The 13623-nt window shown below is 37.0% G+C and overlaps 1 protein-coding gene across 1 annotated transcript in view; it reads left to right on the top strand.

Moving 5' to 3' along the window:
* SEL1L2 (SEL1L2 adaptor subunit of SYVN1 ubiquitin ligase) overlaps positions 1-9409 on the top strand; it is a 28274-nt gene extending 18865 nt beyond the window's left edge. Inside the window, exons 16-18 of the mRNA XM_087922109.1 lie at positions 5878-6047; positions 7071-7199; positions 9234-9409. Coding sequence (XP_087778235.1) covers positions 5878-6047; positions 7071-7199; positions 9234-9353 — 419 coding nt within the window. The 3' untranslated portion in view covers positions 9354-9409. The remainder of the gene's footprint in view (positions 1-5877; positions 6048-7070; positions 7200-9233) is intronic.
* The last annotated feature ends 4214 nt before the right edge of the window (positions 9410-13623 follow it).

The following is a 13623-nucleotide window of genomic DNA, read 5'->3' as shown; positions in this document are numbered from 1 at the left end:
CCGTTCGGGTCCCCACCAGCCTGCATCTCATCCCCTACCTGGATTCTCTGCAGCTGCTTGGCCTTGCCTGCTAGGGGCAGGGAGGCGACCAGGGAGCACAACTCTATGCTGCTTGGGCCCCCATTGCCCCTTTGTCTGCTGCCCCTTCCTTCTGCCACCCACCGGCCTGTGCGCTTTGGCTAAATGCGGGCCTCATTCTGTGAGAGTGGTGCAAGTCAACCCTCGTGTGAGTGGTGGCCCACACTTGGCTAAAATGCTTGGCTGGGCGAGGGAGGGACAGCTGGCAGAGGGGCGATGTGGGTGGACACATGTTCCTGGTTGCCTCTTGCATCTCTCTGGCAGCTGTGAGCCCCAGCAGCTGCAGAGAATCCGAGCAGCAGCGGGGGACAAGATGTGGGCTGGTGGGCAGCCGAGTGGCAACGGCTCTGCCCTGGCTGGCTCACCTTTCCCTCTGCCACCAGCCACGGGAGGAAGATAAGTTTGCAGGCAGTCGGGATGCCAGCAGGGTGGGCACTTGAGGGAGGGTAGGAAGTCCCACCCCCGGCCCCTTTGTTGGACCTAGAAGCCTTGTCTGCAGGCTTTTGGGGGCAACACGGAACCGGGTATGAACAGACAATCATACCTGGTCCCTGGGACTCTAGGAGACTAGTAAAAAAGGACATAAGTTAACAAGCAATATTGGAAGTGTTTGTGTGTGTGTGTGTGTGTGTGTGTGTGTGTGTGTGTGTGCATGTGTTTCAGGTGGGTGTCCTAGCTTTAGAAGAACAGAGGGAAGGAGGAATGGAAGGGACAGAGAGAGGGGGGAGAGAGAGAGAGGAAGAGAGAGAAAGAGAGGGAAAAGAGAAATAGGAAAAGAGAGAGAGAAAGAGAAAGAGAGAGGGAAAGAGAGGGAAGAGAGAGAGAGGAAGAGAGAGAGGAAGAGAGGGGCGGGAAAGGGAAAGAGAGAGGAAGAGAGAGAGAAAGAGAGAGTGAAAGAGAGAGAGGGAAAGAGAGGGGAGAGAGAGGGAAAGCAAGAGAGAGAGAAAGAGAGGAAGAAGAGACAAGAAAGAAAAGAAAGAGAAATGGGAAAGAAATAAAAAGGGAGAGAGAGGAAGAAAAGTGATAGATAAAGAAAGAGGGGGATGGAAGGAAGGGACAGAAAAAAGAGAAAGAAGGAGAGAGAGGGAGAGAGGAGAAAGTGAATGAGATATGTGAATGGATAGATAAATAAATACATGGAAGGAGGGAGGAAGGGAGAGAGAAAGAAAAGGAGAGGAAGGAAGAACACAAACCCTGGCTTCAGAAAACTCTTTGAAGCAGCACAGCAATTTAGGGCTGGCCTGGAAGGATCTCGGAGGTCATCTAGTCCAACCCCATGCTCCAGCAGGAGAGCCTTACAAAATCATAGAATAGCGGGGTTAGAAGGGAATGTGTGTGTGTGTCTGTGTGTGTGTGTGTGTGCATGGCTGTCAAAACTCCAAAAACAGGTCAAGTAGCTCTGGGGAGGTCAGTCATAAATTAGAACCCTTGCTAAGCAACCGGCCATTAAGCGAGGACCACTTGTATTTGGTTTGCCAGTCACCTGGCCACACCCTCCCAGTCACATAGCCACCAAGCCACGGCCATACGGTCATGTGACCACCAAACCACACTCACCCAGTCACGTGACCACCAAGCCACACCCACAAATTAAACCACACCCACAGAACTGGTTGTTACAAAATTTGAATTCCACCCCTGCAGATAAGTTGTAAGAAATGATTATAGAATACAGAATAACAGAATTGGAAGGGACCTTGGAGGTTTTTTAGTCCAACCTCTTTTCAGGCAGGAAACCCTATACCATTTCAGACAAATGGTTGTCCAATTTCTTTTTTAAAACTCCCAGTGTTGGAGCATCCACAATTTCTGGAGGCAAATTGTTCTACTGATTAATTGTTCTGTCAGGAAATTTCTCCTCAGTTCTGTGTTTTTTCTCTCCTTGAGTAGTTTCCACCCATGGCTTCTTGTCCTGCCTTCAGGTGCTTTGGAGAATAGCTTGACTCCCTCTTCTTTCTGGCCACCCCTGAGGTATCAGAACACTGCTATCATGTCACCCCGGTCCTTCTTTTTGTAAGACTAGACATATCCAATTCCAGCAACCGTTGTTAGGAATAACATAGGTTACCTAACGTAGTTTGGGTAAAATAATATATATAAACTATGATTGTAAGTTTAAGTGTGTGTCACTTTAAAACTGCAAAGCATGTAATTTTGGGTGTGGTGTGAAACCACCATAAGAAGGAGCAAGAGAACCTGATTGATTGCTGACAATTACTGGATTGCATGGACTGATGGTTTGTTAACTGCGTGTTTCCCCTACTGCTGAGTTGCTGAAGGAAGAGAGGAGTTTTTTGAGTTCTTCATATCTCTACTGCAAGGAGATATATTACTGGACTGATATTTGTAAGTTTACTGACCTCTCTTTTTCGACACTGGAATTTGCAACTGAATAATCCCTGGACGGACTGAATTAGTGAATGATATATGGACTGTTTGACTATGCTATAACTCTTACTGGAATAAAACTATTTAATTAGCACTGTGTATCTGTTTTACTGAGTGTAAGCTACAAAAACGTATATCTCACATATTTTGCCTGCCTGCCTGACTGCTGTGCAGATTCTGCTAGGGTGTATCCCTAACAACCGTTCTTTATATGGTTTAGCCTCCAGTCCCCTAATCATCTTTTGCACTCTTGCATTATTATTTTAAGCCATCCCAAAGAAACATGAGGTATTTGGGATGCAGAATATGCCAACAACACTACAATATTTGTAAGCATTTTCTCAGACACTCATTTTATGTTAAAAAGGTTATATTTTTATTTGTTTGTTTCAGTTTTGAGTCTGCCCAAGTGTCTAGTGAGTCTAAGCTGCTTAGAGATAAAAATTAAATGAAAACCAAATACAGCAAGAAGGAAAAGAAAACATATGTTAAAAAACAACAACCATACGCCTGTTTGGAGTTTGTTCCTTGGTCATTGTTGCTTGTTTTTATTTGGCCTATTTTCGCAATTATACCATTTTAACCAAGTTGAAATCAATTCGGGAGGGGGGGGGATAAAAAAACAGTACCAGTCAATTTTCATTTAATGACTTATTGCCTCCCATTTTATTTTTAGTACGGAGAAGATAGTCTTAAAAGCTTCAAGTTGCTTACTTTATTATTATTTCAATCATGCAAGTCATTTCATTCTATCAGAAAAAAGAATGTTTTGTTTGTTAGAGAAAGTTATTTATTCAGTTCCTTGACCTGCCTCTTAAACTCTCTTTGTGAGTGTTCAGAGCACAGAAATAAACTTATGGAAGAATGAAGACTTAGCTATGTATCTTTAATTCTTGCTCAAACACAGCAACTATAGTATGTCTCTTCCTTTTTCCTGATGGTGACTACATTTTATAGAAGTTAAGTAGACAAGTGCTATCAACCTGCCACACTGTCTTAGATTTAATTTATGCCAGCCTGCTTGAAATAAAGAGATGGCAAACCACTTCCACATTATTGCCAAAAGATTTTGTGGTTATTTTCATGTAATCAAGTGACGTCCAACTCATAGTAAAGAACCCATTACATTTCTATTACCAGAGAGAGTCAAATTTCATCCCCTCCCCACAATGGGCTAGAACATTTTACCAATGTTCTTTGCCTAATAGATTTTATATTAACAATATTGCTTTACTGTTTGATCATAAAATAAAACAATGCTTGATGATTTCCCTCTCCACTCGATGTAGATTCTGTGAATTGCAAGTGATAAAAGATGATCTCCTTTGCATAAAAGAGTTGAATTCTACCAACTACTGTTCAAAATTATCATATATATTACAATAGTTGTACTTTATGAAATAGATTATTTTTCATGTAATGATAAGTTCTGTTGAAAATTTACAACATAAATATAATTTAATTACTCTGCTGTAAGTTTGCTTCGAAAGCCTAACGTTTTCAGAAATCAAAAAAGATGTTTGAGGACTTTATAGATTTAAATGGAATTGAATTTTATATATGGAGAGAGAATAAGTCAATTCTACTCCCTATCAGTAGGTCCATCTTGAAAAGAAACCATTAAGATTATAAGGCCAGCCAGCAACCTTAAACAGGTTCTCACCTTTTGATTCGGACATCTCCTTGGCACATGGAACAAATTTCTTCCTTTTTTTGTAAAGTTTTTTAAAAAAATTTGAATATACATCAATATTAATATATGAACAGTGAGGCATCTGGGTATTGTTCATTTGGGTACAAGTAGTAATAGTAGTGTTAATATTTGTTACTTAAATCATATCTATGTAATTGTAATGTTATACATATTTGTGTTAAAATGTAGGCCTTCATTATTTAATCAGCATCAGTCAGCCCTTCTAATGACAACAACAATATCCTTAAAACATGCATAGTGTCACCATCTTTCAACATCTAATATTTACATCTAGCTATTACTTTTAGTATATGTATAATAATATTCCTGCTATTTCTTGTTTCTGCCTCTGTTCTAGCTCCTAGTAAAGCCAATCTTATGTTATAAAACATTTCCTCTATCCATCATGTCTTGTTCATTTTAATATTTCAATTCTTATTCATTTTTGACTTGCCTCCCAAACTCCTCCCTTGGGTCTTTATCTCTAACTACATCTCCATGTATTTCCTATTTAACCTAAATATTTCTTCCATCTTTACTATCTTTTGCTGCCAAGCCTTCAGAGGGTCTCTCCAAATTTCTATCTTCTTTTCAAGAATATCTTTCTGTTTATCAAGTACCTCCAGGTGTTATTTATTTTGACTTTCTCCTATGTCTTATCAGTATTTTTCCCAGGGTTATAGGAGTATAATGTTTATTCCATTCACCAGTAGGTGGTGCCTTCAGCTTAACTTTCAATGTTGCACAAAATTTGACAGATTCTGTTGGAATTTATTCAGACAAATAATCAAAATTCAGACAAATAATTCCAGCATTTAAAAATGCCTTATTGTCAATAAAAATTAGAAATCCAATTTTTCTGTTTTTAATGGTTTTGCGCTCTCCTTTTAGAATATTTTTCTTTTATTTCTTTGACTGTGATTTCTCTCTCTGTGATTGTTCGCCACTTAAACAAACTTTTCAAAAGTCTCCTTTCCATAATTTATTTTCTTTAGGGTAAGTTTTAGGTTAAAAAGAAAAAAAGAAACCTCACCTAGTTACAGTCACTGTTCATCTACGCCACTCCAGCACATTCTTTGTTTCTTCGGCTGCCCCAGCTTCATGACAGCCGTAATGGCTGCCTCTCTTCTTCATCATCAGATGAGAGAGAATTAGCCCTTGGTCAAGCAGGAGAGATTCCACTCTCTGTGAGCTGTAGGGCATCCCTCCAATCTTCATCACCTCTACAGGGTGACTTTCCAATGAAGGGATTTGGCACAATTTCGCGGAGCCCCGCTCCTCGCATCCAATAGCACTGCGACATCAACTGGAACAAATTCTCTTCCTGAGTTGCTTCCAAACCATGAAATACACTTATAGTCAGATAATAGACCCAGTCCCACTTTTGTCTCTCTACACAAGCTCTTAGGGATAATTATGGAGATATTAACTGTTTTATATTTCAAGTGTTTGTTTTATGTATTTTACTGTCTTCAGCTGTCTTCAAATCCCTATAGATAGAATGATAGAATATAAATAATTTAAAATACCCAGGTGGGACATATGTTTGCATTTTCCCAAGATTCTTCAAAAGACAGTGGAAAAATTGATTGTGAAAGGTTTATTGTCATCATTTCAAGATTATAGATAATGTGCAGGATACAAAATAAAATCATCATCATCACCATCACCACCACCGTCATCATCACCTTTATCCTTTCCATGTATTTGTTTTCCAGGCAATATATTTGCCAGAGTTAAAATTGGAGATTATTACTTCTATGGCTTTGGAACAACAAAAGATTATGTTTCAGCAGTAACCTACTATACTCTTGCTGCAAATCAACTCAGCGCTGAAGCCATGTTCAATCTGGCATACATGTATGAGCATGGTTTAGGCGTTCCTCAGGTAAAGTAACCTACCGCCTGAGGTTGTTTGAAACACTAATGTTAATATTGATTGTAAATATTCTACTTAAATATTGCAAAACAAAACCATTTCTAATGCAATATGATGAGCTTTAATCAGTTGAAAACCAGCTGGTTTTTTTATAAGTTAAAATGTTAATGATAACTTGTTGACTATAAAAAATATAAAGCATTAAGAAATAAGTGTACCATGACATTTGCAAGTTCAGTTATAGAATACAAATTAGTAGATTGTAGAGTAGAAATTAGTTTTATTTTATCATGGAGAACTGAACATTCAGAAAAATCCTTCCCCCACTAATTTCACCCAGTGCTTTTTGGCCATATTAGCTGGGAATTATGGGAACTATAGACCAATACATCCAGTATTTTGGAAGATCGCTAGTTGAGAAAAGGCTTAAGACTGCCCTACAACATTTTGCAGCCTATTCCACATGAATAGGCATCATAGCCAGACTTGGAAAAGTTATTTTAGCCCATTCCTGGCATTTCAGTGGAATGACTTAACAATTCAAGGCTTTTTCGTGATACCTAAAATGTGTTGCCCGAATATAGCGTTTCATTCTGTGTAGAAGCATTTTTTTTCTCCCAGACAGGAATCACTATTTTGTGTCCTGAAATTGTAAAGAATGAACATTAGCAATGGGAAAGCCATCACCCAAATGAGAATTGTAGAATTGTAGAGCTTTGGCTCTTGATTTCTTTATCTAAATCATGTCTAGAAAATAATGATAGAATTCAAGTAAGTAATGACTCATAGTTAGAACCTTCTGCTGTCTGATGTTTTTCAACATGAAACATTTTAAGGTCTTTGGTTCATATCCAACACTGTCTCTTCAGGACACACAAACAAAATGACCCTAAAAAAGCTCTATAATTGTGTTCTTTCTAGAAAATATATGCATATGTCTATGTAGAGGTAAAACTATCAGTTGTAGTTTCCAGTTGCTTTATTTTACCAAAGCAATTTGCTATTCTTAGAAATATTTTTTTTTATGTTTAGGATATACATTTAGCTAGAAGATGGTATGACTTGGCAGCTGAAACCACCCCAGATGCTGTCATGCCAGTGTTCCTAGCATATGTAAAACTTGAGACTATGCATGTGCTTACATATCTGCCACTTCTCAGTGTAAGTCTGGTTTATATAAACATTATAATAATATTAGCTGTATGACTGTAGGATCAAAACTCCAGAGAAATACTGGATTTAGCTGTTTATTTTTTATATATATATATATATTTTGATGTCATTAGTAGCTGTCCAAATCATTGAAGTCCAGGTCTTGTAGTCTTAGCTGTTCCAGAATACTTCCTTTATGAAATAGTTGTTGCTTTCCATTTATAATACTTGCTGTTTTTAAAGCTAGGTTGGTATTAAACAAATGGTGATGTTTAATTTAAATGTTAAATGCCAAAACTGAGATATACTGCAAATAATATTGCCACAGCAGATAACAAAAACTGTAGATGATCTCAAAAAAAGTATTTGGCATATCTGCCAACATCCACCTGCTGTCTTGAACATGTGTAAAAACCAAACTGAAACCTACAGATAGGCAAACACCTTTCCTATGTATACTAAGGTAAAGCTGCAAATGACAGCAAAAGCTTGAGAAAACTGCATTCCAAATCTGTATGGCTGTGGATGTATGATTACTGTATTACCACTTACTCATATTAGCAGATGTTCATTGTTTACTAATAAAAAAAATCACTGAACAATATTTAGGAAATATGCACATTAGTTTTAATATTAATATGGCCTCTCATGTTAGTGTATTTGATAACTCACTATATAAAGCTGACAGATTGTTAGACATTATTGTTAAATATTAAACCAACGTGTCAGGTTTTTGTCAAAACAGCAATCAACAATGCCTTTATTGTTTCCATTAGATGCCCAATAAAAGAAAGGCAAGGAAGGAAGTTGACATTTATACTATATTAAGTTGAAGGGAATCATATGAAGGATCAAGCAAGGCTTTAACATCTCATTAACACCTTTAATTAATAAATGAATTTGTGGTGTTAAAGGAAAACAAAGAGACTGAGATTATTCCTGGCATAAGCAATAGCTTCAAGAAAGATGATTAGGATGTAAAAGCACAGAGGATGGTGTCAGTGTCAGTGAGAAATTACACAGTATATAAAAATGAGTACAGGGGAAGAGCATATTATCACATTCATATTGCAAAAATGGACTTTAGCACATTTCCTGTCTGTGTTTCATGTGTAGATTTGTTTTTATGGTTTGTAGACCATGATGTATCTAGTGCATTGTGCGATGTTCCTAAGCATGGTTTTACATACCATGACTTCGTATTATGCTAGGCCAGGAACAGAAAGATATTTGTGGAGTCACTGGAGTAGTTCATACATTAATCTGCTACGTATATTGATCTTTCCCTCCTGGAAATTGGTAGGTGGGAAGGCGTTGCAGAAGAGGTCCTTTCTTACAACCCAAGATTTGACAGTTCCTTTGCAGCACAGAAAGGAACAGTCACTAACTGTGGGTGATGATGCATACAAAGTAAAAGGATGATGCATTTCAAAAGAGCTTGAACATTGTTGAAATGTAAATACTCAAGGGATGGGCAGAGTCAGCATGAAAAATTACAGTTATATACATAATTATGAAAGTTGGAGGGGAGGCAGGCATTTGAAAGAGAAAACAAGGAAAATGGTACAAAGAAGCTCCAGCAGTCTAATAAAAATATAAAATTCCAGCCAGGGTTTTAGTAAAAGGAATAAAAGATAAGTATACCTTGAAAAGAAAGGAAAAAGAAAGAAAGCTATTGCAGCCAAATAGTTTTTTGGGAAGAAAATTAAGAATAAATTCTAGAACCTCTAAATCAGTGCAACCAAGGGCATTATGGAGGTATTAAAACGTTTCTGGAAAGATATTACACTGCAATCTTAGCATGATTTACACAAAAGGAAGACTTACTGAGACCAGTGGGAATATATGTTCTCAGCAAAAGGTTGCATTTAACCAGTTAACCAGTCAGAAATATATCTTGCTGGGTTTTCACAGCACCAATAAAGTACTTGTAGTAGCTAAAAGGGAAAAAAGTAAGACCATAGTACAAAATGTATCCATAAGAAGCACTTTTTGTATATGCACACACATATGGACATTTTTTTATTTCCTTCTCTTCAACAGCTTACTGCAATCTGGAAACTGACAGTATTTGATGGTTTGCTAAGAATATATTGGGATATGTTTATGATTATATTCCTGTTTGCATTAGTGATATTGTTAAGAGCCCATCAGCAAAACTGAATAGTATTAGTTCATATTTTTTATTATCTAAACTGATTTTAAATTCTAATTTTCTAAAGCCTTTGTTTAATAAGAAATTAAAGTATACTAAAAGACTTTTAATGGTGTCAGTCTCCTCTTTCTATATTACTGTACAAACAAGTACATTCAAAACTTTTGTGTGAAAGCCACATGATTCAAATACTTTAGGTATTTGGCACAAATACATCTTCATAAAATTTTATCAACATTATCTGCAATATCTTCTTATATGTTTTAGCTTATGCCTTCCAATTTATTAGGCAGAAACATCTTTCAAACTCTGAAATTAAATCACTTGTCTTTTGAAAATGCCACTTTAAGTTTTTTTTACTCTATAAAGTTAAAAGTACTACCTTGGTCCTGAAATTTAACAGTAAGATTTAACCCACTAAGTAGGACAGAAAATATTGTTCCTGAATTCCTGGAACATTGTTGCTACTCCAAAACAGCATCAAGTAGACCAGATGATCCGATGACTGGATTCACCATCATGCTGAGCCAGCACTAAACAGATCTCATCATGTCTTACTATATGATATGATCCCAGTCACCAGATACAGGTACTAGCTTCTTAGATTGGCTTTCATAGGTTGGGTTTCACACATCTTTAAAAAAAAATGAGGTGGTCTAGTTTGCAATTTGATGTATTGTGCAATCCCTGGCAATTGGGTTAATTAAACAAAATGAAATAAAATCTAATTTTGAAAAACACATTTGAAATTGTGTGGAGATAGTTCTGTAGTCTCAGAGAAGAAGTCTTACCATTTCTGCAAATTTCCAAAAATGAACAGCTTAGGCCTCAGAAGTACCAAGAGCGATAGACTGTGTTCTTTCCTCTTTCTGTAACAAGTAGCCTGAAATTTTTGTATCAAGGACTGAAATCTTTAGGTAAGACCAAAAACTATTCAAGTTTAATCTGCTATTGGTAATCTACTCGATGGTGGAAAAGGTCAACTCAGATGAAAAACACTCCAGTCAAAAGCCAGATCTGAGAAGATCCTAAATCTAGGATGATTTCATGAATTTATGAAAGGGATCCATGGAATGAATACTCCCATTTTGTCCTGTTTCAGATTCTAATATCTGTTATGGATTCTACATTTATCCAAATAAATGAAACCATATACTCAAATTTTTATGGTCCTATTTACTTGTCCTGGTAAATGAAATGTCCAGGTTACTCTTTTACAAGATATGCCAACTGAAAGCTAACTAAACTTTTTCTCTATCCCATTTATACTGAACAAAATTAATGTCTTTCTTGTGCTTTTTAGTTTCTCGGGTCTGAGTTAATTTTTTTTCTCCCTCAGTGATTCATTGCTCCTTTCCTTTCATTCCTTCCCTTTCCCAGTTCTGCGGTGTTTCACACTAATGGAATGATTTTGCTTTCATTACATGCTTAAGCTGGTCAATTCCTAACTCAAATCAGATTTTATGATGAGTGGTCCTTTTTAGCACATAGTCACAGGCTCAGTAGTCATTAAAATATTCAAGGAATGAGTAGCAGTGGCAGGAGAAAATAAAGGAAAAACAAGTAAGAAAACTTGCAAGTTCCAAGATACACAAGAACTCCCATTCATCCTAGAGGTCTGTCTTGTTGACATTCTTCCTTTTAGCAGCTCCCTTCATACTCCATCTTTGCATCAGCCAGATATCCTGAAATGGCTCATGAGATATACATGCTTATGCTCTTAATAAGGAAAAAAAACTTTGATAGGGGATCCCACTGCAATGTAATTCTCACAGCCAGAAACACTAATGCCCATTCCCCTAGACACCATGTCATCTACACCCAGCTGACATGCAGAAGGCCATGAAGAGCTTTGTTTATTTAATGTGTGTGAGTGCATGGCGATATTTTCAGAAATCAACCCTACTACAGCTAGTTTCCCATTTGAATTCATTGCTGACTCTTTCATTCTAGCATGTTAATGCATCTTAGTTTTAATCTGGCTTCCTGAACAAGTAGTAGGAGTGGAGTCCGTGTTTCATTCTGCCCTAAATCATAGCCTTCAACCTAGAATGGCCTGGCTTACAAAGCAGGCTAAGCCAAAATCAGATAAATCACACTGTGATTTAATAAACCTGTGAGTCCATTCAGTGTAAATGTCACCTTTTAGTGGGACTGATGTTTCATTGGTTACAAATATTAAAAGGCAAGAGAATAGTGGCTACATAAAGGAACAGAGACTTATTCTTCTTCAAAAAAAGAAGCTGAGATCTGATTATTCCAGGTGTTATTCTGGAAAAAGACTACATACAGACACACATTTGAATAACATGTAGTGAACTTTCAAAAACCAGAGAAAGTTTCAGAGATGACCTCTTGAGCTCCTTGACATACTCAATGACTTGTAGAAGTATTATGCAGAATTTTTTTCTAACAATAATTTATAAAGGTTATAATTCTGCTTTTTATTTTACATTTTTAACACATATTTTTCTGATTATTTAACATAACTATATATGTTCAGTACATAAGAAGTATTTGCAGACTGAAACTAATCTTGATTTTGTCAAACTACAGTAATATATCTCTAAAAACACTCAATTCCCCTAAAGCAATAGCCTTTACATGATTTCTGCACTATATTTGAAGCGGTAAGACAATACGTTAATTCTTTTTACCACAACTTATATATAGCATACATAAGATTGCAAATCAATTAAAAATTGGGTCCAATTGATGTTAAGGTATCATTTTCAACCTTAACACTGGTGGCATGAAGATTCACACATTGCATATGAGAAGTTATTAACCATAATTTGTTGAACATACCACAGTAGCCTGGTTTGTATATAATACAACGCTATAAGTGAGCTTGTGTATCACACTAAGCCCAAACGTGTAAGCTGTTTTTAATTGTTTTAGTATTATGTAAACTGGGCCACAGACATTTGGGCCAGTCTGTTTAATTAAAGGACAGAAGAATCCACATCTCCTGAGTTCAGCTGTACAAAAGGTGAATGAAAGGATATTATAGTTTAACCAATCAAACTATGCAACCATGCCCTTCTAAGGATAATTCTTGCATTTAATTTCATTTTGCTAATATAAGACAGCAGTCAGAGGCTTCCACAGATAATTATCTGGCTGTTATATTTCTTTCTAGTTCATAATCCTTAGCTCTTTGATGAACACCAGGTCAATAGACTGAAATTAAGTACAACAGAATGTAACCATAAAAACTGCACAGTAATAAGATGTGGTCGGGTGGGATTCTACCAGTTCGCACCTACTCACTAGAACCAGTTGTTAACATTCTAAGCAGTTCAGAAAACCGGTTGTTAGAAGAAATTACTGGCCTAATCCTGTAAGGAAGGCAGGGAGGAAACATTCTGGTGTTGCTTACAGAAACTGCCTCTCTGTTAACCCTTGACATTCTTGACAGGACTGGACTTCCCGTCTTGAGGTATTTTTCCTCCTTTGCTGGTACTTTGTGTGGAGTGACCAAAGTTACAATGGCACTGAAAAAAGTGACTTATGACCATTTTTCACACTTACAACTGTTGCAGCTTCCCCACAGTCATGAGGCCAGGTAAGGAGATGTGTGCCTCGATGTGAGTGATATTGAGTTGGCCACACCTAGCCAATAACATGACCACCAAGCCACGTCCACCTAGTCACATGACCACCAAGCCATGCCCACTAAGCCATGTCCACAGAACCGGTTGTTAAAAAATTTGAATCCCACCTCTGGAAGGGGTAATAGGAGTACTGAAATGTAGTTTTGAAAATGTAAAAAGATCAAATATTTAGGACATCTAAAATGCTCAAATGGATTTTGCTTCAACTATTTGAGTGTTTAGACACTTATTCTAAATGTTTCTTCTTGTCTCCTTGTTCCAAGCTCAGTAGCATTAACTGGCATTCTGCACCATTAAGTTAAATACAATTGTTGGTAAGCCATATAACATAACAAAAAAGCACAAGGATGGGATTCACACAATATACTAACTTCCAAATAAGCCAAACTAATTTTGAGTACAGTTGTGCAAAACTTTTTGAATTTGAAAAGAAGTGTTCCATCCATATTCTTGGCTTGATAGTCTTGATAGAATCAGATCCATCACCCAAACCCTTCCAATTAGAACAAGGAATTTGAAGCTTTAGATTGTTTATACACCTATAATATTGTGCATTGTGAGAGTATGGAAACTAAACAGGCAGTAATAGACACTTAGGACAAGTGCATGCAGTTGCAGGCGGCCATCTTGATGTGTGATTGATTCATTCAGAGTTCAGCAA

The sequence above is a fragment of the Pseudonaja textilis genome, chromosome 1 (genome assembly GCF_049901715.1).
Source record: "Pseudonaja textilis isolate UNSWEBS1 chromosome 1, rPseTex1.2, whole genome shotgun sequence".
In the NCBI taxonomy this organism is placed as follows: domain Eukaryota; kingdom Metazoa; phylum Chordata; class Lepidosauria; order Squamata; family Elapidae; genus Pseudonaja; species Pseudonaja textilis.
Note: the sequence above shows the minus strand (reverse complement) of the source record. Positions and strands in the feature narration are given on the sequence as shown.